Source organism: Gadus morhua, chromosome 12, assembly GCF_902167405.1.
Source record: "Gadus morhua chromosome 12, gadMor3.0, whole genome shotgun sequence".
Classification (NCBI taxonomy): domain Eukaryota; kingdom Metazoa; phylum Chordata; class Actinopteri; order Gadiformes; family Gadidae; genus Gadus; species Gadus morhua.
The window spans coordinates 10,634,351-10,661,850 of NC_044059.1; the positions used below are offsets into that span (position 1 = coordinate 10,634,351).

Sequence of the window (27,500 nt, forward strand, 5' to 3'; positions counted from 1 at the left end):
TGTCAAAACCATAGACAGATAGATAATATGAATACACAAAAACATTTGCAGGCAACATTCTCACACAACCACACAGCCACAATTGCAGTCATATGATCTCATAAAACCAGATTTTTTAACTATGGCCATCGCTCTGAGCTTACATAAACAAAGGCGCCCAAATGACATAATAACAAAGAATGGCTGACTTTGTCAAGGCTCTAATTGGATTCCAGCGTAACATCAGACAAACAGGCCGGAGAACAGCCCCTCATGTTTCCATGCGGGAAACTGCTGTCCCGTGATGTTTTCCTGTTATGTTGGACTATTATTCAACCATCGTGTTCACCAAACACCATCTTTTCCATGTCCGGCTACGGACGGATTTATTAGAACTTTATCAGGGAAGAGTACTTACATAATACATTAACATTTACATTTAGGGAATTTAGCAGACAATTTTATCCAAAGCGACTTACATTAACATTTGACAGAAGAAGGAGAAACAATATATTGCTGTCGGTACAGTACAGTGTACAGTACAGTGTGCTGTATGTTTGAAAATCCATGGCATTGACTATGTAATCTGCAGATTTTATAATCAAATTAAAGTAAATTTATGGTTGACAAGTTCAAATGTTCAGCGCTTCTGAAAATAGTTATATTGCTGTTTGTGTGTTTAACTCGTTTTTGAAACCGAGTTGGTAAACTGCCTAAAAAACACAAAATAATCAACCAGTTTCCTCTCAAACAGAGGAAATCATGAGTCCATCAGTAAACATCTATCTCTCCCTCAGTTTATTATGATATTCTAGGAAAACACAGACACAGGACATAAACTCAGGATGTGAGCTGGAGCCAAGGTGTTTTTTTTTTAACGCGATGGAGGCTTATTACACAGTTAACCCCCTCCATCATCCCTCAAATATTAATAAAACAAAATGCCTGAGCTGTGAGTTCCACCGCAACAGCGGCACACAGCTTTGTGTTACACACAGACGGAAGGATGTTGAATTCCCATATTTCCACGCGTGTGCCTTTCCAAGTGATAATGTTTCCACGTTATTTTCTCTGTTTCCCGTCCAGGTAAAAACAGAGCCCTGATACACAAATATCCACATTGAATGGATCATAAACCAGAGCTATGATACAGATATATCAAGATATACTGGATCACGAGACAGAGAGCTGATACAGATATATCCAGATATAACTGATCATAAGACAGAACGCTGATACAGATATGCAGATATAATGGATCACAAGACAGAGAACTGCTTGGATACTATCTATGTCTGTCTATGGGAAGAGGTTTTGACAGCATCTCCTTTGGTTCGAACCAGCAACCTCATCTTTAAAATCCATAGAGAGAGGGATAGAGAGAGAGAGAGAGAGAGAGAGAGAGAGAGAGAGAGAGAGAGAGAGAGAGAGAGAGAGAGAGAGAGAGAGAGATGGGGAGGGAGACATATAAAGCAAAAGAGAGGGAGCCAGAGAGAGAGAGAGAGAGAGAGAGAGAAAGAGAAGGAAGAGAGAGAGAAAGAGAGAGAGAAGGAACAAGAGAGAGACATAAAGAGAGAGAGAGAGAGCGAGAGAGAGAGAGAGGGAGGAAGAGCGAGAGAGAGAAATAAAGAAAGAGAGACACTCAGAACAAAGGGGCCGGTCCCCAGGGCCCCCTGCTGTGAGGCAGACAGAGGAGCCCTGGGGATGAGCGCCCGTTGAGCGACAGCTCCTCTCTCTCCCGATCGGACGCCACCGCGGTCTCTGTCTGTCCCCCCGCTTTGCATGAGAAAAACATCCATTCACAAATCTGGAGCCCATCACGCCGGAAGCACACACACGTGCACGCATGCACGTACATATACATACACACACACACACATACACACAGGCACACACACACACACACGCACACAAAACACACAAACACACAGAGACTCGAACAAACAAGGTTTATTCCTGAAGGTTTCTCCATATGTTTACAACAAACACAACCACACCTGACCACATGCACGTAAGCACACACACACACACACACACACACACACAAACACACACACACATGCTCAAGCACAAACACACGCACAAGCAAGATGGAATAATCAGCTTGTGTCCGGAAGGAAGCCCCCCCACTCACCTTAAGACCATACACAGACACACACACACACACACACACACTCACACTCACATCCTCTTACTCCTCTGTAACACGTGCGTGCACACACACACACACACCGTACACACACACACATATCCTCCAACTCCTATATAATGTGCCCACACACACACACACACACACACATACACACACTCATACTCACATCCTCTTACTCCTCTGTAACACGTGCGTGCACACACACACACACCCGAAACACACACACACACACACACACACATATCCTCCAACTCCTATATAATGCGTGCACACACACACACACACACACACACACACACACACACACACACACACACACACACACACACACACACACACACACACACACACACACACACACACTCACATCCCCTTACTCCTATATAACGTGTGCGCACACACACACACACACCTAGTCCTATGCCCCACACCCACACACAGGGACCCTCTCTTGGGGCCCTGGGGCCCGCTCCATTGTGTCCCAGAAGGAGCCCCTGACTGAGCTGCTGCAGGGAAACAGCAGCTCAGTCAGGGAGCTGCTTCCTGCAGGAAACCAGGAGAGGCTGAACCAACACACACACACACACACACACACACACACACACACACACACACACACACACACACACACACACACACACACACACACACACACACACACACACACACACACACACACACAACATCCCCCCTGCCCCACTAAAACAAACACACACACACATCCACACACACACATACAAACACACACACACTAGCAAACGCGCACACACCTCATCCCCCTGCCCCACTACAACACACACACAGAGACAAAAGCAGATACACATATTATTCACACTACATCCCCCTGCCCGATTAGAACACACACATACACACACACACGCACACAAACACACCCACACAAGCAAACAGACACTACATCCCACTGCCACACTGGAACACAAACACACACACACACACTCAGTGACATTACACAACATGCTGCTGTCTGTTGAACCGAACGTTCCCTGTTGTTGTTTTTGTCTGTACGTTGCATGTTTTATGCACGTATAACATGAGATGTACCCCGCCTGTGTGTTCAGCGTGCGCCTCTGTGCTCTGACTGTCCTGACTCCTGCCTGAAGACTGAGCTGCAATGAGAATAGTTTCTAATCAGCGTCATGTTGACTCCCATCCCCACACGCGTCCCGGGCCGCCCTCCCCCCCCCCCCCCCCCCCCTCACCCTGACCGGCCCCCGTTGGCCCCCAGTCGGCCCCAGACTCTAACTGGTGTCCGACAGTGAGCCATTATGTCCCTTACTGGTGGCGCTGCTGTTTACGTGAAAGTTTGTGAGGGCTCCTTGTTTTCCTCATCTCCAGCTCAAACACCCCTCCTCCTCCTCCCTCTCCTTCCTCTCCTACCTTACACCACCCTCTCCTCTCCTCCCTCTCCTCCTCCTCCCTCTCCTTCCTCCCTCTCCCCTCCTCCTCCTCCCTCTCCTTCCTCTCCTCTTTCTCCTCCTCCTACCTTACACCTCCCTCTCCTCTCCTCCCTCTCCTCCTCCTCCCTCTCCTCCTCCTCCCTCTCCTTCCTCCCTCTCCCCTCCTCCTCCTCCCTCTCCTTCCTCTCCTCTTTCTCCTCCTCCTCCCTTATGCCTCCCTCTCCTCCCCTTCCTCTCCCCTCCTCCTCCTCGCTCTTTCCTCTCCTCTCCTCCTCCTCCTCTCCTTTCCTCCACCTCCTCTCCTCCTCCCTCTACTCCTCCTCCTCCTCCTCCCTTATGCCTCCCTCTCCCCTCCTCCCTCTCCTCCCTTTCAGCTCCCTCCCTCCCCCTCCCCCTCCCCTGCTACACTGTGGTTCAAAATGTCACCAAGAGAAGTCAATAAAAAGTTGAGGAGGTCCGCCGCGCCTCGCCGCTGAGAGAGGGGGGGCTGGCAGGACAATAAACACTAAACACTTAACAATGTCCCCAAGGGGCCCCACTGCCCCGGGAGCCTGGCCCTCGGGCCCCCACGACGGACCCCCGCGTGTATGCGCCACCAACGCCATTCCGCACAACACATTAGTATACAAATGTAGCCGCGGCGTTACCGAATGTAACCATGGCGTCACATTTTTAGGCTCATGCTATTCGCCGGTGGCGTTTGATTCGAATGTAACCATCAAGTTTATCGAGTTTATGAAGCCCTTATTTTGGAGCCCTTTAAAAACAACGAGAGTTGACCAAAGTGCGGTACAATTCAACTATCTAGTTGTAAAACCAACAAATCATAAAAAACAATTAAAAGCACAATAAATACGAAACACTAGACACTAATAAAACTTAGATGGAGTAAAATGCAAGAGAATAGAAATTCGTTTTTAGGAGGGATTTGAAGATGGGCACTGAAAACCATGGTGTTACCGTGACGTTACCATGGCATTACCAGGCTCCTGCCGCCTCCACTGATGCCCTCAGCTGTCATGCCCCCTCCTCTGCCCCCTCACCACCCCCCACTGTGACCATGTCCTCCAGACTTCCTTTCGGAAGTTGTGTAAATAAAGTCGCCTGTTTCTTTCTTTACGTCTTCCCCATGTTAAGAAAGGTTAATGAGCGACAAGGTGCCACGGAGTTGTTCTCGGGGAGCGCTGACTGTGTTTCCAGGCGTCGCGCGGGACAAACAGTCCACTGTGTACCGCACACAGGCTTGACTGGACATGAATGAATTCTTTGAATAACAGAATACCATGTCACTTGTCGGAAAACCATGATTACTGCGAAACCCTTCATCGGGGCCAGCCCGTTTCCCCCCCAAAACAGCACGTTGCTCACACTGAACCCATCCCTGCAGCCACAACAGCTCCCCGGTGACTCCAGCGCTGGGCGGGCCACACGCCCCACCCTGAAACAAAGCAGGGCTCACATATTGAGGTCCCCCCCCCCCCCACCCCACCCCACCCTAATAACCAACTGTTTCCATGCCACCCGTCCCTCTGGCTTAAGTCACGCTACACTCCCAGTCGTCTTGGATGAAAAACGCCTTGTTTTCATCCACACTGAGGGACAGCCACCAGGGCCTGGAGCTCCGACGTGACCGGAGGGACCCTCTCAAGCAGCATGGAGAAATTACAGGCCTCGGCGCGCTGGCTGAAACACCAGCTTGTATTTATTTCACTCTACTTCGAAAACAAATACACACACTCACACTACATCAGCTTGTCCCAGTAGAACACACAGACACACACACGCACAAGCAAACACACACTACATCCCCCCTGTCTCACTAGAACACACACACACACACACACACACACACACACACACACACGCACAAGTATACACCAGAGTCCTACTGCAACTGCAGTACTGCATGCACCTACGTGGACAACAAGCAGAGAGGGACATTTCAGGGTATACCCCAACGATACCAAGGTACGGTGACCGAGATCGGCGGTCGGTAATCTTCGTGGATGTTTTGCCGCTCTCATCTCCCTCAAAGCAGTAACAGTTTCAAAACAGCGGACGTTTTATTGTCATAACTCTACCGTAGTCCGTAGGAGCAGATATCAAGCGACACTCTGTGGAACCTGAGGAACTACAGAAATATGTCTTCATTAGAGCCCCCCCTCTCCCCCTTTTCCCCCCACAACACCGGTGGAAATAACACTTATTCCCAGTGCCTCTTTGATTCAAACACATCCAGCCTGATGACAAGGTAGTGCCACTTGTTCCGCCAGAGTTCCTTCAAAATCCCTGGGACGCGATCGGGAGGAAGGCTTGTGATTACGGATCCTAATGCGGTTATCCTTAATGTGTAAACCAATTCACCCGGTCGCAAATCAGACTCAAAAGCCCCACTTATTCAATGATGGGAGAGGCAGCCAAGTCACGTCTAAACACTCAAGAAGAAGCCTCTCTCGAAGATGAAAAAAACGTTTTTTCCTCGGCTCAGAACACCACAATGAAAGGATGCACTGAGCCAAAGAACAAAGAGTCTGAAAAAACATGTCTACGGCATAAAGATGTCCTTAAACAAAGGTCTTTGTCTCGGCGGCTGTTACCTGTTAGGCCGAGGCGATTGTGATAGACGACCATGAGTGGGAAACTGCTCTTTCGTTTATTGGCATTGGCAGCCTAAAGAACAAAACCTGCAGAGTGAAATAAGCTGTGAGCTGCTGGTAACTTCATTATACTCAGTTAAGAAGGAGAAACGTCTTTGGTGATTTAGGATCGCTATATTCGATTCTACCTTCTCGCATGGAATGTTCTGTGAAGAGCCAAAAGGACGGACGTTAAATTACAGCCGAGTGATTTACGCTTTTCTTCGTCCCGTTGGGGATGCCTATAAAGGCAAGAACAGGGCACTGACTAAACTATAACAGTCGACTCCACAGTCGGTAAGGAATAAAACACAGTAAAGTCAGGTAGACTCTAAACTTCGAGGAACTCGGTTCTGGACCCTTGGATGAGAAACTTGCACCAGATCTCACGATAAATTGCAAGCTACATATCCCCCCCCTGCTACCAGAACTCTCTTTCTTTTTAAAAGGAGCAATTTGGAAAGCCACTCAAATCAGTGAATCTGGTGCAGAGAAGAAAGTGGTGATTCCCATAATTCTGGAAGCCAGTAGGCCCTCTGATTGTGGTGGCAGCCTCTACACTATCAGGTTCCATGACGAGCTAACACTTAGCGCTAATTGCTGCTGCTGTGAAAGCTAGAGAAAAGCTATCTTGAGCCTTAGAAGTAAACTTCACTGGTCGGTAACGTTTGGGCTGCTTGGAAGCCTGGTTGGTTGGATAAATTTCAGTTGGTTAAATCAGGGACGGCATTTCTATTGACTATTTTGGAAGCTGTTGCCATTGCAGCTTACCAGGACCATTCGTATGATAATAGAGATACACAGATCTAAATAGAGCTCAGTATTTAATGGTTATGGCATTTTGCCCGCGGTGCGCCATTAATACATCCCACACATGAGATACAGAGTTCACCTCGAGATACACTGGCCACCGTCGGCTGAACATAGTTCAACGAGTCCATTTAATCCCCTTGAAGGAAGTCAGGGTTTCCTTAAACTCTGATCCAAGTTCAAAACTTGATATTCTCTTCCAAATTAAAAGCGCGTACGCTCTTTCTGAGAAACCCTTCGGTCAGTGATACAGAGCCGAGGTCTGCTGCAGGAAGACGCACCACGGTTCATTCAATTTACAGCAGTTTCTATTTCGGACAGGGACCCAGTCAGCCATACCCCCGGGGGATACTGTTGCAGAACGCAGACACTCACCTCCACCCCCTGGGTGACCCAGCTCTGAAATGTCGTAAGAGAAGAGATCTCTGCCTCTTTGCTACGATGAGCCTGAAGAGCAACAGGCTCAATGAGGCTTTCTTTTTTTTTTTACATTTAGGGCATTTAGAGGAGGCTTTTATCCAAAGCAACTTACAGTAAGTATATTTGTCAGATGAAAGAGAAACAACAATATATTGCTGCTGGTCGGTTCGGTTAGGGTTTCCATAGAACCAAGTGCCAGGCACTAACTATCGCTAGGTTAACCCATTCCCGTCAACAACAAAGATATCTAGGATAAGATGCTACACGGTGCTAAGTACTATTTTTAAGTGCCAGGACGTACAACACGCATATCAGGAGGAAACCAACAGTGTCAGGGACGACCGCTTTAGGCTAAACACTGAGGTACAGGTCAACAGCAGGCGGTCAGTTCAGGGCTGGTCAGTGCAGCGGTGGTGGAGGCGGTGGTGGAGGCGGTGGTGGTGGTGGTGGTGGTGGTGGTGTTGTTGATGGTGGTGGGGGTGGGAGAGGGGGGGGGGGGGCGGGCAGGAGGAAATGGAATGGAATGCATTTCCTTAATCTCCTTCAGCTGGAATCTGTTTAGGCTTTTCACACACTTTGCGTCCCTGTTTGCATTAGGGGACACACACACACACACACACACACACACACACACACACACACACACACACACACACACACACACACACACACACACACACACACACACACACACACACACACACACACACACACACACACACACAACCCATCTGACTTCTCACATGTCTCTGAAATACATAAGAGATGATACAACACGATTAGGCGTGATATTTTTACACCAGAAAGTTATTTTCCAGCGGCAGTGTCATTCAACATTTGAGGCGGTGCCGTTATAGGTTATGACACCATAGCTGCTGCTGGTGTGAACAGAAAATACAAAACTTTTCCGTCTATATCCTCGATGCTGTTGATTCAGTGGTGAGGATCATTCCGCCATGAGTGAAAGCCGAGGCCGGTTGCGGTGAGAGTTGACCCGATGAACCCTTCCACTGAAGTAAATCACCCGAGGAAACGCTCACATGATGGGCAACACGGGGGTCGTTTGCCGCTTCATCTGCGGCGGTGTGCAGGGGTCTGCATCAAGCTCACTTTCAAAACAGAACCGTAATTATTTGATTTGGTACATGCTTGGATAGCCTAGGTGGCGGATATATGGTCTGGTGCAGAAAATGACGGTGAATGAAAGATAATGAGAGGCACTTTGCAGGCGGGTGTATATAACGGTGAAACAATCGGGGGGATTTCCACCCTCCTGTCCCGATCCCTGCCCCCATTGTTTTATGGGAACTGTTGAATAAATAAGTCCGGGCTGGATGTCATGACTTCAGACCTGTATTGTTGACGTGCCTGGTGCGTTACTATATGACAATGTGTGTTCAGTTATTAGGATTTGCATGTTTACACTGATAACGGTCCCAATACAAAGAGTCCCCAAATGAAAATGAAAGGCTGCTTTTACGATGCTCAATGGGTGCATTTCTGTGTATTATTATTGACTATGTGCCATGAACACATGAAGTTATGATAATGATCTGAAGTCATTGAGTAAAACGACCCAGTTTAGTAAAGACACTAAAAGTGACATTAGGCCAAATAATATATTATAGCAAGAAAGTATAAACTATAGTATTTTCTAGCAAGAGCTAGGTTATCGAAGAATAAGACTTGTTTCAATATCATACCACTTTAACAAGTCGTTCTCCATTTAGGGGAAGGCCTATTTAATCATTTTAAATGAATTTATTTGTTACGTATAAAACAAAAAAGAGCATAACGCTTAAACTTCCAAAAACCTCCACTGCCTGCACGCTTTCTGAATACACTTTATCCGGATTGAATAGTTGAACAACTTAACAAATTTCTGGGCATCCAGACCAAGCTTGCAAACAAACATCAGCGAATGAAGTACATTAATAGGTTAACCGGTGGATCGGGAACCAATGCTTCTGCCCCGGGACAGCTGCTTACCTTGTCGTGTCCCGCCGCGTCCACCCTGGAAAGTGAAAAGTCCTCTCATGACAATCCTGGGAAGCGCCGCCGAAGTTCAGTTTGGGAGGAGGGCGGATCCAACGCAGTTCCCCAACTACTTTTGGACGGACAGTATAACGGTCCAATGAGCGCGCAGCAACGTCAACGTGAGCGCATCAATGGGATCCAAGGCCAGATGGCGCCAAAATGCGAATTTCCAGTTCCTAGCAATGAGGTTCAAGGGCGGGAAATGAGTTATCATGACACCACCTGCTGGACATAAACTTTTTAAATATGAAATTAGGTTTTTTGTAATAAAAAAAATCATGAATCATTGGCTTAATAATAATATACTATTAACACCGTTAACACAAAAAAAATTGTTATGATTTATTTTTTGGACATTTTCATAGGGAATTTATGGGAACCTTTAGATTTTAAGTGGACCACCCCACACTATGTTATATTCCAGCCTAGCACTGGGCTAATACCTGGTAATATTTGTTAGGTGTTTATGGTAAATAGTACCAAGGTAAATAAACTTTAATGAGCAGTAGGACAATAGGCCGGCACCGCAGAAAGGAAATCTAAAGGAAACAGTTTCAGTTTACTTACAGTTTACTGCAGGCGGGGGAAGGTCAGCAGGCCGCCTGATAAACCCTATTAAAGGGGACATATTATACCACCAGGTGTCAGTGTGATTAGCCTATCCAGCACAGATCTAGGCGGACACGCCTACTAGTAATGTCATATGGGGCAGATTTTCGAAACGGCTTGTAAGGCTAATCACACTCACACCTGGTGGCATAATATGTCCCATTAAAACATACCTGATAAAGGAACAGGTGTAGATAAAAACCCTCAAACACACAAATACATCTGACCTTTAAAACAAGCAGAAGTAGCATTTGGCCTTGTCCGTGACTACATTATAATATCAACTACCCAATGTTGAGGGCATGGAAATTACTCACCTTCATGTGTTTTCTACTATGTATATTTATCTTCCTTCAAGGACTCCTTCACATTAATCCCCAGTTTACGTCTTAATGCCGTTAAAGCATTATTAACTACACTAGAGTTGACTCCAGGAATCCTGACTAACCCTGACTTGGTTGCAGCAGTTTTCCTCAGAGAAGCGATTTAAAGAGAGCTCTCTTTGCTCTACCGGTTAGCACGTCCACGCCAAGGTCAATACAGGAGGCACTCGAGGCAGTAGCCAGTCCAGCAGCCACAGCCCAACCACACAAGGCTGTGAGTCATCAAGACAGCCTATACCAAGACTTAAATACTGCCAATACAATCCTACTACAACCCAAGACGGAACTAGAAGATTTCAAAGGCAATGCATTGTTATTGAATGTGATTGAATGATGCACAATGCCAGCAGTATCTACCTACATGAATGACTATTGATAAGAGTCGAAGGATGAGGTCGATTCTGGGAGGTTTTCAGTTCCAGAGACGTTAAGTTGTACTCGTCCTTCGGAGGAGACGTAAAACCGAGGTCCTGACTCACTGAGGTCATAAAAGATCCCAGGGCACTTATCGCAAAGAGTAGGGGTTCCCCCGGTGTCCTGGCCCAACCAGGCTCATTCAATCTGGCCCCCTAATCATCCCCCTGTATTATTGTATAATTGGCTGACTCATTAATTCCCTCACCCTCCACCTCGAGCTGGTGTGTGGTGAGCGTTCTGGCGCAGATTGGCTGCCGTGCATCACCCTTAGTGGGTGCTACACACTGGTGGTGGTGAGTGAGGTCCCCCCTATCAATGTAAAGCGTCTTTGAGTGTCTAGGACAAAGCGCTGTATCAATTCAATGCATTATTATCATTATTATTATTACTTTTTACTGAACCTTGATTTATCCAGGTAGATTATACATTGAAATAAAATAAAGTAAAATCAAGGGATCTTGCCTGGAGGGCACAGCATGGGGTAACATAACAGCACAAAACAAACATCAGAGCATTGAACACCGGTGATAGAAGTGCAAATGAAAGATGAAATAAAGAATGAGTGAAATATCAAATGCAGCAGACAATCATGTTCTGTTCCAAGTTCAGCCTTTTAGGAGGGATTTGAAATCAGAAGGGAGAATCAATCACTCAGCCTTTTTTCAGCTGAATCCAGGATGGGACTGTTTAAGAAAAGCATTCTTGCCCATCGTCTCAATCCTGACACTGGGAATAGCTTGCGAGCGTTTTGGTACAGGGGTCTCTAGAAAGTCCAATGTATTCGTCAATCCGCATGTATGCGTGGTGTGGGTGTGTTTCAGTTTTATTCATTTTTCCAGGAAACCGATTCAGAAGTCAAGCAGAAGTAGCATTGCCTTGTCCTGTTAGTGAGGATGATGACGCACCTAATGCACAGCTCACTGTCACCAACATTGCCATCGTGTTGAAGGAGTCCATTGTCCTCACAGATCTTCACACACACACACACACACACACACACACACACACACACACACACACACACACACACACACACACACACACACACACACACACACACACACACACACACACACACACACACACACAAACACACACACACACACACACACACACACACACACACACACACACACACACACACACAGCAGATAAACGGGAAGCTTATTTGTGGTCAGCTTTGTTAAGCCCTGCAGTAAAGTGATCTGTCCGTCCAGATTATTTTATTTATCTATTCATATTTATTTTAATACAAGTACATAGACGTTTTGACAGTAAACAGGTACTGAAATTTGTGGCCTCCATTTTTAGTTTGTTGTGTTTCCCCCTGCTATGAGGATTGTGTCCTTTTTTGGTTGACACCAGAGCACACGCGCGCACACACAAACACACATACACAAACACACACACACACAGCAGATAAACGAGAAGCTTGTTTGTGGTCAGTTATGTTTAGCCGTACACTAAAAGGATCTTTCTGTCCATTATTGTATTTATTTATTATATTTATTATATTACAAGTACATAGACATTTTGTCAGTAAACAGGTACTGAAATGTACTTACATTTTTTGCTTTGGATTTGGTGGCAAGGGTTGTTTATAATGTTTATAATGTTAATGTTCAAGCTTTTTATTACCTTCATGGTGAAAAATAAACTTGCAAAATGGTTTAAAATGCAAAAGCTGGTCTATTGTCCGTTTGTGTAATTGTTAATAGGATTTCCTTTGTAAAACAAACTGAAAATGGAAGTTTTTACACATGAATGATTCAACATCATATTGACTTAGAATTCTTAGTGTGTAAATCTAAATTTGTGAAGCTTGAGGTAGGGGGAGAGGGAGGAAGGAGGGGGAGAGGAGAGGGAGGGAGGGTCGGAGGGGGGAGAGGAGGGAGAGGAGAGGAGGAGAGGGAGGGAGAGAGGAGAGGGAGAGGAGGGGGAGGCGAGGAGGCGTAAAATATGATGACGATACGGTGATGACGATACGGTACACGACGAAATAAAACGAAGCTCGCCTTTGTCCGACATTGCCTCTCTTCCACTCTCCCCCCCAGGGCCGGTTCTAGCCCTTTGGTAGCCCTAGGCAAAATTTAGTTTTGTGCCCCCCGTTCCCATAGCGAGCGGAGCGTTGCCTTGTTAATTTACATTACTATACTAAACATCACTGAAGACACATATTAACTGATTTAACTTTACTTTGCTTGCAGTTTTTTCACCAGAAACTTTATTGAAGATGTTTAACACTAAAGGTAAAGCCACCTAGTGGAAAATACAGTTAGTGCTGTTTTAAAATGTACAAGGCATTCAGTCCGTAGGCTACTGCGAAGGAAGCATGTGTCTTTCCAAAAAAACTATTTGTTTCTTTGTACTTTTTTAGTTTTACTTTTGATGCTTCTATATTTGAACCATGATATATAGGCTACTATTAAAACTTAACGAGGTGCAATGTTGAGCTAGATGGATGCTATTGACTGGGTGTTTTACATTTCTTAATTATCTGGATTGTATCGTTACATGCCAACATTTAATCAAAATGCATAATTTAGCTCAGAAGGAGCTACCAATATTGTGTGAAGTGTCCTGTGATAAACCCCCTGTCAGTTGTAGAATAGCTCAGAGGACCTCCATAGTTCCCCATAAGCTGGGGAAGCATAACCGTCCCAGGCAGTGGCGGTTATAGGCTCGGGCAAACCGGGCAGCCGCCCGGGTGTTGTAAATTATTTTAGTTTTTGCTATTTCTGATGACATGTTTCAACCTAACAACAGTTATGAATGGTTCCTTCTAGGGATGAGTCGGTCGCGACCGATAACCACAGGTAAACAACCGGGCGTTTTTTACCTGTGTTTGAGAGATGCTTCATGAACCACCTCCAGAACGGAAGCTCGTATACCTTGTGTCTCTGTTAGAATAAACCATGTGCTGAACATTTACCAATCCCCGAGTCATACCTAGCACGAGACGACCATACCACAAAGGATCAAAATAGTTTTTCATCACAGGGTGCCATATTTGTGGGGGGCGCCACGAGCAGTTAAGAAAAGGTGATGCCTGCGTGCAGCAGCAGCGTCTCCGCATCATGACGTAGCGCTCTGCATAAAACCAGAGTTTGAGGAACAAGCTGCCAAGAAAGCGCTGTCCACTGTGATAAAGGCCCACGCTGACACAAAACGTATGTATTTCCATCACAACCAACACCCCTGTTTTACCCAGTTTTAAAACACTTTGGTTGCTGGTCGCCCAGCGTTTGGTGCGGTTTGGAGCGGAGGATCATGAAGGGTTTGTTTGGTTCTTGAAGGTTTTTTCGACTCGCTTGGTGGAACCGGGAGAACAGTGGTGTCGGGACCTTTAGGATCCCACCTTCGCGTTCCCAGACATGGCTGGGCTCGACGGACTCAGGGTACTGCTGCTGCTGGCTGGGCTGGTCGCCATGGCAAACTGTGAGTAGAGTTTGGAGAGCAGAGTTTGATCTGTCACGGATCGTTTGCTCTTCCTCTGTTGAGTTCTGGGTGACGGGCGGAAGAACTAGTTAAGTATCCAGATCAGGTATTGCTTGGTGTTGAACGCGATAAGATTTGTTATTCAGGCACCAGCTTTCTGTGTATAGTTGTGACAGCACTATAGTTGTTTTCATCTTTTAGGTAGAGAAATAAAATCGGCGAAAAATGTATGCAAAGGTACAAAATTATGAGAACTAAATGAAGATTTATATCTTGGTTCGCGACCCCTGCAGTATTGGGTATGTTTCTGCCGGAGTAGCTCTGTAAAGATACAGCCTTTCTGGTCTTGTTTCCACCAGTAACCTACCAGATATTAATGTAGCATACGCAGTTATGTTAGATGAAAACCTCCTCAAAGAATTAGGAATTCATCTATGTATTTTGGCGATTTAATATTTACGTTTTTGATTTAGTAGACGTAATTCCCAGCATGTGCGTCTTTATTTTGGGGGTGTTACATAGAAGTCACCCTCGCACACAGACACACAGACACACACACACACAGACACACACACACACACACACACACACACACACACACACACACACACACACACACACAGACACACAGACACACACACGCACACACACACAGGTTGAAATTCTTTTTCATGTGTGTTTGTGAGTGCATGTGTGATGTGTGCTTCCTGAGTGCTCATGACTGAGTGCACCCCGAGCTCTCTATGATGCTACCGGCATGACTGGAAGGTCTGTCACACATAATGCCACGTGTCAGTCAATCTCTGTCTATTCCGAGCTCTCCCCCTGTCTGTTCCCGGGCTGGAGAGAGATCCTCCTGCAGGATTCATCCTCTTCATCTATTCATATTCTGCCCTTCCGCTCCAATATCAAGGTTCATTTTAGTAATCTACAGCAAAGGTGCCAGAATCATTATCAGTCATCTTATTTCTCTCTCTCTCTCTCTCTCTCTCTCTCTCTCTCTCTCTCTCTCTCTCTCTCTCTCTCTCTCTCTCTCTCTCTCTTTCTCTCTCCTCTCTCTCTCTCTCCACTCTTTCTCTCCCTCTCCCTCTCTCTCTCTCTCTCTCTCTCTCTCTCTCTCTCTCTCTCTCTCTCTCTCTCTCTCTCTCTCTTTCTCCCTCTCTCTTTCTCCCTCTCTCTCTCTCTCTCTCTCTCTTTCTCTTTCTCTTTCTCTTTCTCTTTCTCTTTCTCTTTCTCTTTCTCTTTCTCCCTCTCCCTCTCTCTCTCTCTCTCTCTCTCTCTCTCTCTCTCTCTCTCTCTCTCTCTCTCTCTCTCTCTCTCTCTCTCTCTCTCTCTCTCTCTCCCCTTTCCATTCTCGGGGGGGGGGGGGGGGGGGGGGAATACAACGCTGCAATCGAGGGTTTATATTAGATACAGTTTATGTGGTGCAAAGGGAAGTTGGAACTGAACAAATGATTTGTCTGAAATGAGAAGGCGTTGATGGCAGGATGTAAAAGAGACATTGCAGACAATGTGAAGATTAATATCTTAGAAAATGTTCTGGTCATTTGGGGTTTGCAATCCTTTTGATCTAAACCAATCTGTAAACTACACATGGGCAGGATATGACTAACATTATCTATGTATTATACAACATACATACATATAACTATGATTCACTGGCACTTTAACAACAGTGTAATAAGCACAGTAAGGATAAATAATGACATTACATATACATATGAAGTGCCAGGGAACCGAAAATCTGTTGGCATTCCTTCTATAATGTTAAAAATAGCTGGTTTATGCTATTCTGTCACTGGTTATTTTATCTTAGCCTGATGCCGAAAAAAACGAATGGAACAAACAAAGAAGTCTTGAGTAATAAATAGTGAGAACCAAAATCAATATTTTCTCATGGGTCAAGGCAGCGTTTTGGGCTGAGCGTTGAAAGAAGGAGAAGGGAGGGGGACTAAGTGGCCATCCCCATGGTCACGGCCAACATTGTGATACTTTCACTATGAGTGTCAAAGAAGCCTTCCCCTCTGGGTGAGTCAACCTTACCGCCCCATAGACAGAGCTCCACTCTCCCACACAGGCACTGTGGCGCTATAATGTCGTTGAAGCACTCTCTCTCTAATAAAGATAAAGCTCAGATCGGAGTAGGACTGGTCGACAGAGAGCCAAAAACATAGGATGCTTCAATGTCATGTTCAATGTTAAAATGTGCTCAGTAGGACTGCGTAGCATTCATTTTTATCCGTGCTAAACTTCCACTGTAAAAGCCAGTGTGTGCGTTTGTATGTGTGCGCATGTGCATGTGTGTTTGTGGTAGGGACAGGGGGGGTCATCATCACATGGGTCTCTGCGGCAAATTAATCTCGACCCTGAAAACATTTGTGCCACCTGCCTAGCCTAACCACATCATGAGTCTCATCTTCCTCCTCAGCTACTGTGGTATCTCGTCTGTCACGCACCGTCTCCTTGAGTAAGACACAAGGGGAAAACGGTCTCTTCACGTTCGCACTGTGATGAATAAAGAACCGAAATGTTTCTGTTTTTGGCAAATTGCCTTTATGTATCAGGAGGATTGGTATAATGCAGAATGATTTATAACACTTTACTATTATGCGGAAACCACAATCATTTTGTTCAATGGCTACTATATGCAAAGAAAGATGTTAAAAAATTTAAATTAAAATAATATATTAAAAAAAAATATCTGCAACATACCATAGAATCGGCCAATCTGGACAAAATAAGGAAGTTAACATTTAGCGATTTTTTACTAATTTTTTCAAGTCAGACAGGAAATGGTGGTTAGCATTCTGAAAGAACAATTGTTCTTCCTATTTGCTATTTGCACATTGCCTTTGCAGCCAGGTTATACCACACACAGCCTATACACAAGATCCAGTGAGAATCATCACTTCTTGCAACAGCCCCGGTTTCTCCACCTGCAATAGCTCTCACCCAGCAGAGAGGGGTACGTTTCTCCACCTGCTTACCCCCAGCAGGGAGAATTGAGTTCCTCCACCTGCTCTCACCCAGCAGAGAGGGCTAATTTCCCCACCCACAGCTATCAGTCTAAGATACGAGGTCTTGTCAATCCCATTAACACAGCGTCACCAAGGAGTCTGAGAGCTCTTTCCAAACCTGGTCAGAAGAACACCGAACACGACTCACTTCTTTCCTGTGATAGAAACCCATCACGGCACATTTATGCGTGTGTTTTATAGTGGTTATAACATCTATTTCTGCTAAAACTGTTGCAAGGTCTGCATCGTCCGACCGCGTTGCGAGCCGATTCGTAAATACACTCCAGTGCAGTGCTTCCCCAACCTATCCAAACCACAGTTAATTAAAATCCAAAACACCCCAACTACATCCACTAAAGAAACCCTTGTGAACTAGGTGTGGCAAGGAGACCGATTGTTGTCCACCAACGCCACCGTGTTATTATTAAATCAAGGAAATACATGATGTGATGAACTAATATGACATACCAATATATAATAACCGGGTTCCCAAGAACAAAGTTCAGAACTGCAGGCAAAGCAGTGAGGAACAGAGACGTGAATGTTCCTCAAACGAACAATACGTTTATTACTTCTGAATTGGAAAAACGTTTAATATTAGTATTATTACAAAATATCAGGAACTTTATCTTACTCATAAAGAAAACAAATATCAACTGGCGGCCAGTAGGCCCCAGCGACACACGGGGAGATAATGGTAAATGGTCCACATTTATTCTGCGCTTTTCCTAACCAGTGACCACTCAAAGCGCTTTACAACATTGCCTCACATTCACTCATTCACACACCGACGGCGGTGTCGACCACAATAGGCGGCGATCAGGTCGTAGGGTGAGATGTCTCGCTCAGGAAGACCTCGACACTCAGCTAGGAGAAGCCGGGTATCGAACTAGCAACCATCCGGTTTCCAGCCAGCCCGCTCTACCTCTTGAGCCACGTGCTGCTCTAATAATGGGATGGACGTGCAGACAATATAAACGTATAATAATAATAATAACCACATCGTGGAAACAATAACATCTATGTCTCTCTCAATCTCTCTCTCTCTCTTTCTCTTCCTGTTTCTCTCTCTCTCCATCTCTAGTTCAGGCGAATCCCGCTGGTGAGTTGTGATGCAGTATTTATTTTCCGCAACAAAAAAACTGTCAAGAATGCAGTCAAATTATTACCTCACATTCCCTTACATTTATGTCTCTCTCTCTCTCTCTCTCTCTCTCTCTCTCTCTCTCTCTCTCTCTCTCTCTCTCTCTCTCTCTCTCTCTCTCTCTCTCCATTTGCAGTAGAGCCGAAGACTCTCACTAGTAAGTTGTAATGCAGTGTTTCATTCTGCACAAAAACAAAAAACATTCACACACCGACGTCGACCACGCAAGGCGGCGATCAGGTCGTAGGGTGCGGTTAGGGGGAGATGTCTTGCTCAGGAAGACCTCGACACTCAGCTAGGAGGAGCCGGGGATCGAACTAGCAACCTTCCGGTTACCAGCCAGCCCGCTCTACCTCCTGAGCCACGTGCTGCTCTAATAACGGGATGGACGTGCCGACAATATAAACGTGCACAGAGAATGAAACGGGGAAGGAGGAAGCGACATGAAATGATGTGCTCACACTCACGGCATTGCGGTGTTCAAATCTTTTTTTATCTTTTTGCCTTGCTCCGCGACAGAATTTGCAACCGGATGTTATGTTACACGTCTCCCTAACGCAGGGAGAAGCCATGACGATGAAGCGTGTCATTCAGGACGGTGTTATTAAACCGTCTGCCTGAAGACATGTAAATCCAGCGTGAACAACAGTCTGAATGCGTATGATGAAGCAATGTGTAACACATGTTGTGTGTATGAAACACACACATCTCTCAATATAGCAGCAGTTGGGAAATCTTAACTAAGAGGAAAGTAACACAGATGGTCGACCAGTAAGGGCTAAGTCACTAGTGCGACAAAGAAACTCTGTTCCTCAGTAGTGAAGGAAGTACTCACACATAGTACTGAAGTAAAGGCACAAACAGATAAAAATGTACTCTTGCAAAAGTTGAAGTACCACATGAACTAAATTGACTTGAGTAACGTGCAGATACATGAAAACTGTACTTAAGTACAGTGACAAATGACTTTGTTACTACTTGCAGAACTATACTTGCAAAACACTCCAGTTTTACGCAGTTTCAACAGTGTCCACATCCTCTTGTAATCAGGCCTTCGCTCTGATAACCGTTTTGCTAGATAAATAGCTGCAGAATTGCCCACAGGAAGATATCTGATATTTTGAATAATTCTATAATATTAGTCTGTATTTGACCTGCTTTGATGGTTGATTATAATTTTTTAGTTCGTTTGAAAGGAATCTCAAAATAGGGGGTGTTAGATTTAGCATATTTTAGGATAGTCAATATTAGGTAACATAGAACATATAATAGAATCATGCAGTTAAATAATAACCTCATCGTGGAAACAATTACATCTATGTCTCTCTCAATCTCTCTTTCTCTTCCTGTTTCTCTCTCTCTCTCTCCATCTCTAGGTCAGGTGAATCCCACTGGTGAGTTGTGATGCAGCATTTAATTTCCGCAACAAAAAAAAACAGTCAAGAATGCAGTTCAATTATAACAACACATGCCCTTACATCTATGTCTCTCTCTCTCTTTCTCTCTCAATCTCTCTCTCTCTTTCTCTTCCTGTTTCTCTCTCTCTCCATCTCTAGGTCAGGTGAATCCCACTGGTGAGTTGTGATGCAGTATTTAATTTCCGCAACAAAAAAAACAGTCAAGAATGCAGTCAAATTATTACCTCACATTCCCTTACATTTATGTCTCTCTCTCTCTCTCTCTCTCTCTCTCTCTCTCTCTCTCTCTCTCTCTCTCTCTCTCTCTCTCTCCTCATTTGCAGTAAAGCCGACGACTCCCACTGGTAAGTTGTAATGCAGTGTTTCATTCTGCGCAAAAAAAACAAAACCATTCACACACGGACGGCGGTGTCGACCACAAAAGCAATCAGGTCGTATGGTGCGGTTAGGGGGAGATGTCTCGCTCAGGGAGACCTCGACACTCAGCTAGGAGGAGCCGGGGATCGAACTAGCAACCTTCCGGTTACCAGCCAGCCCGCTCTACCTCCTGAGCCACCTGCCGCTCTAATAATGGGATGGACGTGCAGACAATATAAACGTACACAGAGAATGAAACTGGGAAGGAAGCGACATGAAATGATGTGCTCACACTCACGGCATTGCATCCCCGGTGTTCAAATCTTTTTTTTACTTTTTGCCTTGCTTCGTGACAGAGTTTACAACTGGATGTTATGTTACACGGTCCCTCACATGGAGAAGCCATGACGATGAAGCGTGTCATTCAGGACGGTGTTGTTAAACCGTCTGCCTGGAGACATGTAAATCCAGCGTAAAAAACAGTCTCAATGTGTATGATGAAGCAATGTGTCACACATGTTGTGTGTATGAAACACATACATCTCTTAATCTTAGCAGCAGTTGGGAAATCTTAACTAAGAGGAAAGTAACACAGATGGTTGACCAGTAAGGGCTAAGTCACTAGTCCGACAAAGAAACTCGTTCTGTTCCTCAGTAGTGGAGGAAGTACTCACACATAGTACTGAAGTAAAAGCACAAACAGATAAAAATGTACTCTTGCAAAAGTTGAAGTACCACATGAACTAAATTGACTTGAGTAACGTGCACTGCAGATACATGAAAACTGTACTTAAGTACAGTGACAAGGTACTTTGTTACTACTTGCAGAACTACACTTGCAAAACACTCCAGTTTTACGTAGTTTCAACAGTGTCCAAATTCTTGTAATCAGGCCTTCAGTCTGATAACCATTTCGCTAGATAAATAGCTGCAGAATTGCGCACAGGAAGATATCTGATATTTTGAATAAGTCTATATTATTAGTCTGTATTTGACCTGCTTGATGGTTGATTATAATTTTTTTAGTTTGTTTGAAAGGAATCTCAAAATAGGGGGTGTTAGATTTAGCACATTTTAGGATAGTCAATATTGAGTAACATAGAATATATAATAGAATCATGCAGTTAGATAATACCCTCATTGTGGAAACAACAACATCTATGTCTCTCTCAATCTCTCTCTCTCCATCTCTAGGTCAGGTGAATCCCACTGGTGAGTTGTAATGCAGTATTTAATTTCCGCAACAAATAAAACAGTCAAGAATGCAGTTAAATTATTATTTCACATTCCCTTACATCTATGTCTCTCTCTCTCTCTCTCTCTCTCTCTCTCTCTCTCTCTCTCTCTCTCTCTCTCTCTCTCTCTCTCTCTCTCTCTCTCTCTCCATTTGTAGTAGTTCTGGCGACTGCCACTGGTAAGTTGTAATGCAGTGTTTCATTCTGCAGAAAAAAAGAAAAACAAAAAAACAACAACTGTCAATCATGCAGTTCAATTATTACCTCATCGTGGAAAAAATTACATCTATGTCTCTCTTAATCTCTCTCTCTCTTTCTCTTCCTGTTTCTCTCTCTCCATCTCTAGGTCAGACGAATTCCACTGGTGAGTTGTGATGCAGTATTTAATTTCCGCAACAAAAAAAACAGCTAAGAATGCAATTCAATTATTACCTCACATATTATTACCTTACATCTATGTCTCTCTCTCTCTCTCTCTCCATTTGTAGTAGTTCTGGCGACTACCACTGGTAAGTTGTAATGCAGTGTTTCATTCTGCACAAAAAAAACAAAAAAACAACTGTCAATCATGCAGTTCAATTATTACCTCATCGTGGAAACAATTACATCGATGTCTCTCTCTCTCTCTCTCTCTCTCTCTATCTCTAGGTCAGTTGACACCCACTGGTGAGTTGTGATGCAGTATTTAATATCCGCAACAAAAAAAACAGTTATGAATGCAGTTAAATTATTACCTCACATACCCTTACGTCTCTCTCTCTCTCTCTCTCTCTCTCTCTCTCTCTCTCTCTCTCTCTCTCTCTCTCTCTCTCTCTCTCTCTCTCTCTCTCTCTCTCTCTCTCTCCCCGTTATAGATCAGAGTACCACAGGTAATCTACCTCCCTCCCTCCCTCTCGCTCTCTCTCTCTCTCTCTCTCTCTCTCTCTCTCTCTCTCTCTCTCTCTCTCTCTCTCTCTCTCTCTCTCTCTCTCTCTCTCTCTCTCTCTCTCTCTCTCTCTCTCTCTCTCTCTCCTCTTGCCCCTGTGATCACCATAATGTCGTCTCATTCATTCTACAGTCTCACCCTCACGCACTGCAGTCCCAACCTCAAGCACTGCAGTCCCAACCTCAAGCACTGCAGTCCCAACCTCAAGCAATGCATCCTCACCCTCAACCAATTCAGCCTCACCCTCAACCAATTCATCCTCACCCGCAAGCACTGCATCCTCACCCGCAAGCAATGCATCCTCACCATCAACCAATGCATCCTCACCCTCAACCAATTCATCCTCACCCGCAAGCACTGCATCCTCACCCTTGAAAACTTCAAGTCCAAACCCAAGCAGTCTTCCCCAGAATGTTACCACACAAACCAGTGTTCCCACAGCCACCACAGGTTGGACTTTGCAGACATGGACTCATTTCCATGACCTTAATGTTCTGAAGGTTATGTTGATATTACTAAATCATGAAACAAAACGTGCTGAATTAGAATTATTTTGAACAAATTGATTGTGTTGAATCGATGTTGTCTGCGATAGCGGCTGCAGGGTCCACATGCCGGCCCACTTAGTGTGGGCGGGCATGTGGGCCATTACTTAGTGTCTGTTTCCTCACCCTTGTTTTCCTTTCCCTAGGTCCTCCAGCCCCCATGTGTAAGTCTCAGTGTCGTTACGCAATAGTTATTCCAACTACAGGGGGTCTGAAAGATGCTAAATATCATTCATGTCTCTTCTCAATCTGCAGGTAAATACAGCGGGGAAGCAGATAAGACTGGCTTTCTGTTCACCTTTGAAAACGTCACTGAGGGCAACTACAGCATCGAGCTCACTAAACGAAGCACCAATGAATCGAACAAAGTGACCGTGGCCCTGAGTGGCACAAACCAAACCCATCTTCTACAATACCTAAAGCCTTCGACTGATTACACAGTTCACATTAGTCCAAGCAAACATCTAACAGTAACGTGTGGTAGGAATCTGGAACTGAAAACCAATGGCATCAGTAAGTAGGACTTAGCTTGACCATTTCTAGCTAATTAGGCATACGCCTGTATTCCAGAACTTGGGCTAGTGTCATTTAATGTAACACACCAACGATATTTCTATTTCAGATCAGGATGAAATTGTAGAACTTCCAACCGATTCCTACCAAGATATTTGTTACGAGACTGAATGGAATATCTGGAATACCGTGTTTAATGTGTCAAGCAAAAAGTATAAATTCTGCATCAAACCGAAGTACACAGACCTTTGTACAAATTTGACAACCTCATTGAACAGTTATCCCCCATTGAACTTCACCAAATGGATCAGTTTAGGTATGTTTTGCTGGGCTGACCAGGTTTCTCTTCATCTGTCAGTGCATATGGCGTTATCTCCCATCTATACACATTGTGACGTTTTTTTCATCAAAGACATGGTTTTATCAACAGAATACTTGAATCCGGACAACATTAAACTTGAAGTTCCCAATAAACTTCCAGCAGAAATCAACTGGAAGAATCAAAAGGATTTAAAATGTGAAGGTCTTGGAATTAATTTCACCTGCGAAGGTTAGTGAAATGTGAATATATATTATGTATGAGAAAACATCATGTGAGTCACTGTGACTTTGAAGCACTAATGAAGTAGTAGAAAATAGTGAATTCATGGTGAATTAATCAATTATTAAGCATTGTTCTTACCTAAATACTTATAAGTAAGCAATTAATAATCAGTTCTAAGTTATTAATAAGATAGTGAGATAATAGTACATAAGATAATTTATAAAGCGTAAGTTAATTACTTACAGTTATGACAACTATTTACAGTGTGTCATTTTGTTAGAGTTTATCTAAAATTATGACTATGAAATAACTTAATTCTTGGTACTGCTGCAATGGTACTTAAGTCATTTCCAGCCTTTAAATGTAATTGATCAATGCTTAGTAAGGCAGAGTCCTCACTTTCCATGAGCTCACCAGGAAGACTTAACTAGTGCATTCTATACGTACCTGGACTAATCAAGAATTATCAAGTGTTTACAGCATTATTACCACATTTTAAATAGTTTGTAAATCAACTTAAACTTGATCTTATCAACCATAATTTTCCATAACTTATTCTTTGATAACGGCTTTATAAATGATGAACTCACTTGGAATTCAATATTTACTAGGACTTTATTAATGCTTGAAAGTATCAGTTATTGAAAAGCTCTCCCGGTATCATAGGTTTCCTCTTCAAAGCTAATGATTCCCTTTTACATCTATCAACCCAACAGGCCCTGATAAAAAGAAATACAAGCTGGATAAGCTAGAGCCTTACACGAAATACACATGCACTGGTGTACTGTATAACCTGCATAACAAAACCATTGCCATTGAAAAGAGAGTCACCAAAGAAGTCAACATCACTTGTGGTAAGCTGAGGTCAATGTTAATAACAATATGTCAACCTAACAAGTCAGATTGTTTAAGTCGACAATGCTAGCTGTATATTTGAGAGGTACAGATATGTCAATTCAATGTTGTTCTACTATTTTACGCTCTGACATTGTATCCACTGATTAATGAAGTTCTAACGGGACACACACACTCATACACGCACACACACACACATACATGAACACGCACACACGCGTGCGCACACGCACGCACGCACGCACGCACGCACACCTCCAACAGTCTGCTGGTTGCTAATGGGAAGACTTCCAGAGTGCAGGGTTCAGGTTAAGGTTAAGGTGAAGTACCTTGGGGTTGAGAGGGGAGTCATCACGTGTTGGACCGCCGCAGAAGGTTCCACGTAGTCCTGTAGCGGAGCGGTAGTCTTGTAGGTCGGTACCCAGGAGTCTCTGCACGGCTCCCAGGGGGTGGACGTGGAGAACGTTATTTTTGCGATCATTTTTGCTTTTGTGACGCTCTCGAATGCTCACAGCGAGGGTACCGTAGAGTTCTAATGCGTCCAGTTGAGTTGCATGCATCCCGGCCAATCACAGACAGAGTAGGGCGGGTCTTGGCGTGGCCATGGTAGGATTCATAAATTCGCGCCCGGGCCCTCCATGCTCAGAGAGAGGCATGACCAGGCTGTAACTAGGATTCTGATAGGACCTCACCAGCCAGACATCCTTTCATTTGATTGGGACATCTTGTATTTGTTTATTTATTTCTTTTTAAGCGGGTTGGTTGTGGTCCGAAAAGTAAAAAATGCGACGTTAGCTTTGAGCTACAACATTATTTCACCGTCATGCTGTCAAGCGCTTCCATTTGTAAAATGTACTAAAGCACCATTTGTAACACAAGTAGACACTTGGGTTTAACATGTATTTGTATTTATTGTGTTTGACAGATCTAGAACTGAAGGTGAGGGATACACCTAGCAAAGAAAGTGTAAAGTTTAAATGGAATGCAAGCAGCAAACACTGTCCAAATCTCTCACAGCCTTACGACCTCTCGTACAGTTGTAACTGTGTTCGGAAAGGCCAGGCTCGTAACAGTAAGGCCATCGATGGTACGTCTATTTACATGATCATCTATATTCATCCTCGTGATATTAGATCTATTAAGATATTTATTTCAATTCAAATACAAAGAAAGAAACAAGCCATGCAGTCTGTTCTACTGTTGGTCAATGGTGTCTTCATGTATTGCTTTGTCTCCTTTAGCTCGCCCCTCAAAGGCGCGTTCTTGTGAAGTGACTGGTTTGCTGCCCTTCACTGAGTATAATTGCGAAATTCAACCTAATTTCAACGGTACACCCATTGGCACGGCAACCAATAAACAGAGCAAAACCAGCGCTGGAGGTGAGCTCTTGTAAAACTATAACTAAAACATAGGAGGTATAATTCGCAGAAGCACTTTTTTTCATTACCCTATGTCAAATATACAAATAGCCTACAGTATACCACAATACTGAGCACACAGCAGCAAGACCGTCTTTCTCTCTGGAGCAGAGAAGCACTGTGACCCAAACAACTTCCCAATAGGGATAAATAAAGTTATCTGAATCTGGAGTACACATAGATCAAGAAGAATAGTCATCAATAATGTAATTGAACGTGTTAAACTGACTCTGAAACGTGTGAAAGTGAACGTGATTCATCCTCCTCTGTCTCTTAGTGCCCCAAGACGTTACAATTAAACTAACAACTCAGGTGGAGAACAATGCCTTCAAGGTGGAATGCACTGATTTAAAAAAGGAGGATTGGAAAGGTCCAAAAATATTCTACCACGCCACAATCACTGGATCTGAAGAAAAAAAAACCAACGAAAAATGTTTTTTCCAATTCGGTGATCTGAGCTACTCCACGGGGTACACGGTATCGGTAGGTGTGACGACCCCTTCCCGCCAGACCTATCCAGGTATGTGTCGCACCTTGTTCAACTGAAACTCTTGTGTTTTTAGATCGTCGCCTTCAATGGAGTGAATTCCGGGAAAGCGTTGATAGTCCAACTTCAGACCAGCTGTATGTATCCTCCAGTCTTCGTTTCGTATACACACCTGAAGCCATCTCAGGAAACACTCTGCTTTCTTATTTTTAACGTTAAAGAGCCAGTGAGCCCGCTGCTTCGGCTGGGATTCGAACACTTGATTAAAAAAATTTGTTTTGGGCCGAGTTTTAGGAAAGAGGGGGGCGTGTTATCCCCATGGTTACGACCCACGGCAACTTCATGATACTTTTTTAGTACGGTCGTTGTGTAACTGTTACGAGTGTTATAATGAGCGATGTTGTATTTTGAATTTTCTTGAAATATATATATTCTTATATCGAACCCTCGCCCGGACACGGGTATTAAATACACCGCTGCCCAGGCAGAGCTCCACACGGCCACACTATCCGCCGCTGCCCCTTGGTCGTGACTCGTGACGCCAGACTACATCGGAAAAGCCTAGTCTGACGTCCCGTATAAAACAGCCTAGTGACGCCACAGGACTATCTTACCCTCTTTCATCCTATTATTTATACAGAAAGTCTGTTAGTTTCAGACATAACCCCATGATGGTTGGTATGAATGGTAGATGGACTCCATTAGCCTTTTCTGACCACTCAAGGCGTACCATCAGCTCATGG

General features: G+C 44.4%; 2 protein-coding genes and 1 long non-coding RNA gene across 49 annotated transcripts in view; 1 reads left to right on the top strand and 2 right to left on the bottom strand.

Moving 5' to 3' along the window:
- Positions 1 to 9,595, bottom strand: part of kank3 (KN motif and ankyrin repeat domains 3) — a 34,036-nt gene extending 24,441 nt beyond the window's left edge. Inside the window, exon 1 of the mRNA XM_030371982.1 lies at positions 9,405 to 9,595. The gene's annotated coding sequence lies outside the window, so the exon portion shown is untranslated. The remainder of the gene's footprint in view (positions 1 to 9,404) is intronic.
- Positions 9,596 to 9,654: 59 nt separating this feature from the next.
- Positions 9,655 to 27,500, bottom strand: part of LOC115555239 (uncharacterized) — a 98,099-nt gene continuing 80,253 nt past the window's right edge. For 2 of the 3 annotated variants that reach the window (XR_003978847.1, XR_003978849.1), the window contains one exon: positions 25,984 to 27,500. This exon is cut by the window's right edge and continues 131 nt beyond it. This is a non-coding gene — a long non-coding RNA (uncharacterized LOC115555239). Of the gene's footprint in view, positions 10,065 to 25,181; positions 25,284 to 25,983 lie in introns of those variants that run through there. The other variant, XR_003978848.1, reaches the window with a different exon arrangement.
- Positions 13,948 to 27,500, top strand: part of LOC115555220 (receptor-type tyrosine-protein phosphatase C) — a 17,153-nt gene continuing 3,600 nt past the window's right edge. For 3 of the 45 annotated variants that reach the window (XM_030371921.1, XM_030371922.1, XM_030371949.1), the window contains exons 1-23: positions 13,948 to 14,031; positions 14,158 to 14,299; positions 18,401 to 18,418; positions 18,597 to 18,617; positions 19,837 to 19,854; positions 20,017 to 20,034; positions 20,202 to 20,222; positions 21,430 to 21,447; positions 21,629 to 21,649; positions 21,817 to 21,834; positions 21,959 to 21,979; positions 22,119 to 22,136; positions 22,325 to 22,339; positions 22,528 to 22,845; positions 23,087 to 23,104; positions 23,196 to 23,453; positions 23,563 to 23,769; positions 23,884 to 24,003; positions 24,714 to 24,851; positions 25,778 to 25,939; positions 26,094 to 26,231; positions 26,548 to 26,753; positions 26,834 to 26,894. In XM_030371921.1, the coding sequence (XP_030227781.1) occupies positions 14,236 to 14,299; positions 18,401 to 18,418; positions 18,597 to 18,617; positions 19,837 to 19,854; positions 20,017 to 20,034; positions 20,202 to 20,222; positions 21,430 to 21,447; positions 21,629 to 21,649; positions 21,817 to 21,834; positions 21,959 to 21,979; positions 22,119 to 22,136; positions 22,325 to 22,339; positions 22,528 to 22,845; positions 23,087 to 23,104; positions 23,196 to 23,453; positions 23,563 to 23,769; positions 23,884 to 24,003; positions 24,714 to 24,851; positions 25,778 to 25,939; positions 26,094 to 26,231; positions 26,548 to 26,753; positions 26,834 to 26,894 (1,897 nt within the window). In that variant the 5' untranslated portion in view covers positions 13,948 to 14,031; positions 14,158 to 14,235. The remainder of the gene's footprint in view (positions 14,032 to 14,157; positions 14,300 to 18,400; positions 18,419 to 18,596; positions 18,618 to 19,836; positions 19,855 to 20,016; positions 20,035 to 20,201; positions 20,223 to 21,429; positions 21,448 to 21,628; positions 21,650 to 21,816; positions 21,835 to 21,958; positions 21,980 to 22,118; positions 22,137 to 22,324; positions 22,340 to 22,527; positions 22,846 to 23,086; positions 23,105 to 23,195; positions 23,454 to 23,562; positions 23,770 to 23,883; positions 24,004 to 24,713; positions 24,852 to 25,777; positions 25,940 to 26,093; positions 26,232 to 26,547; positions 26,754 to 26,833; positions 26,895 to 27,500) is intronic. The other 42 variants (XM_030371924.1, XM_030371923.1, XM_030371925.1 and 39 more) reach the window with 42 other exon arrangements.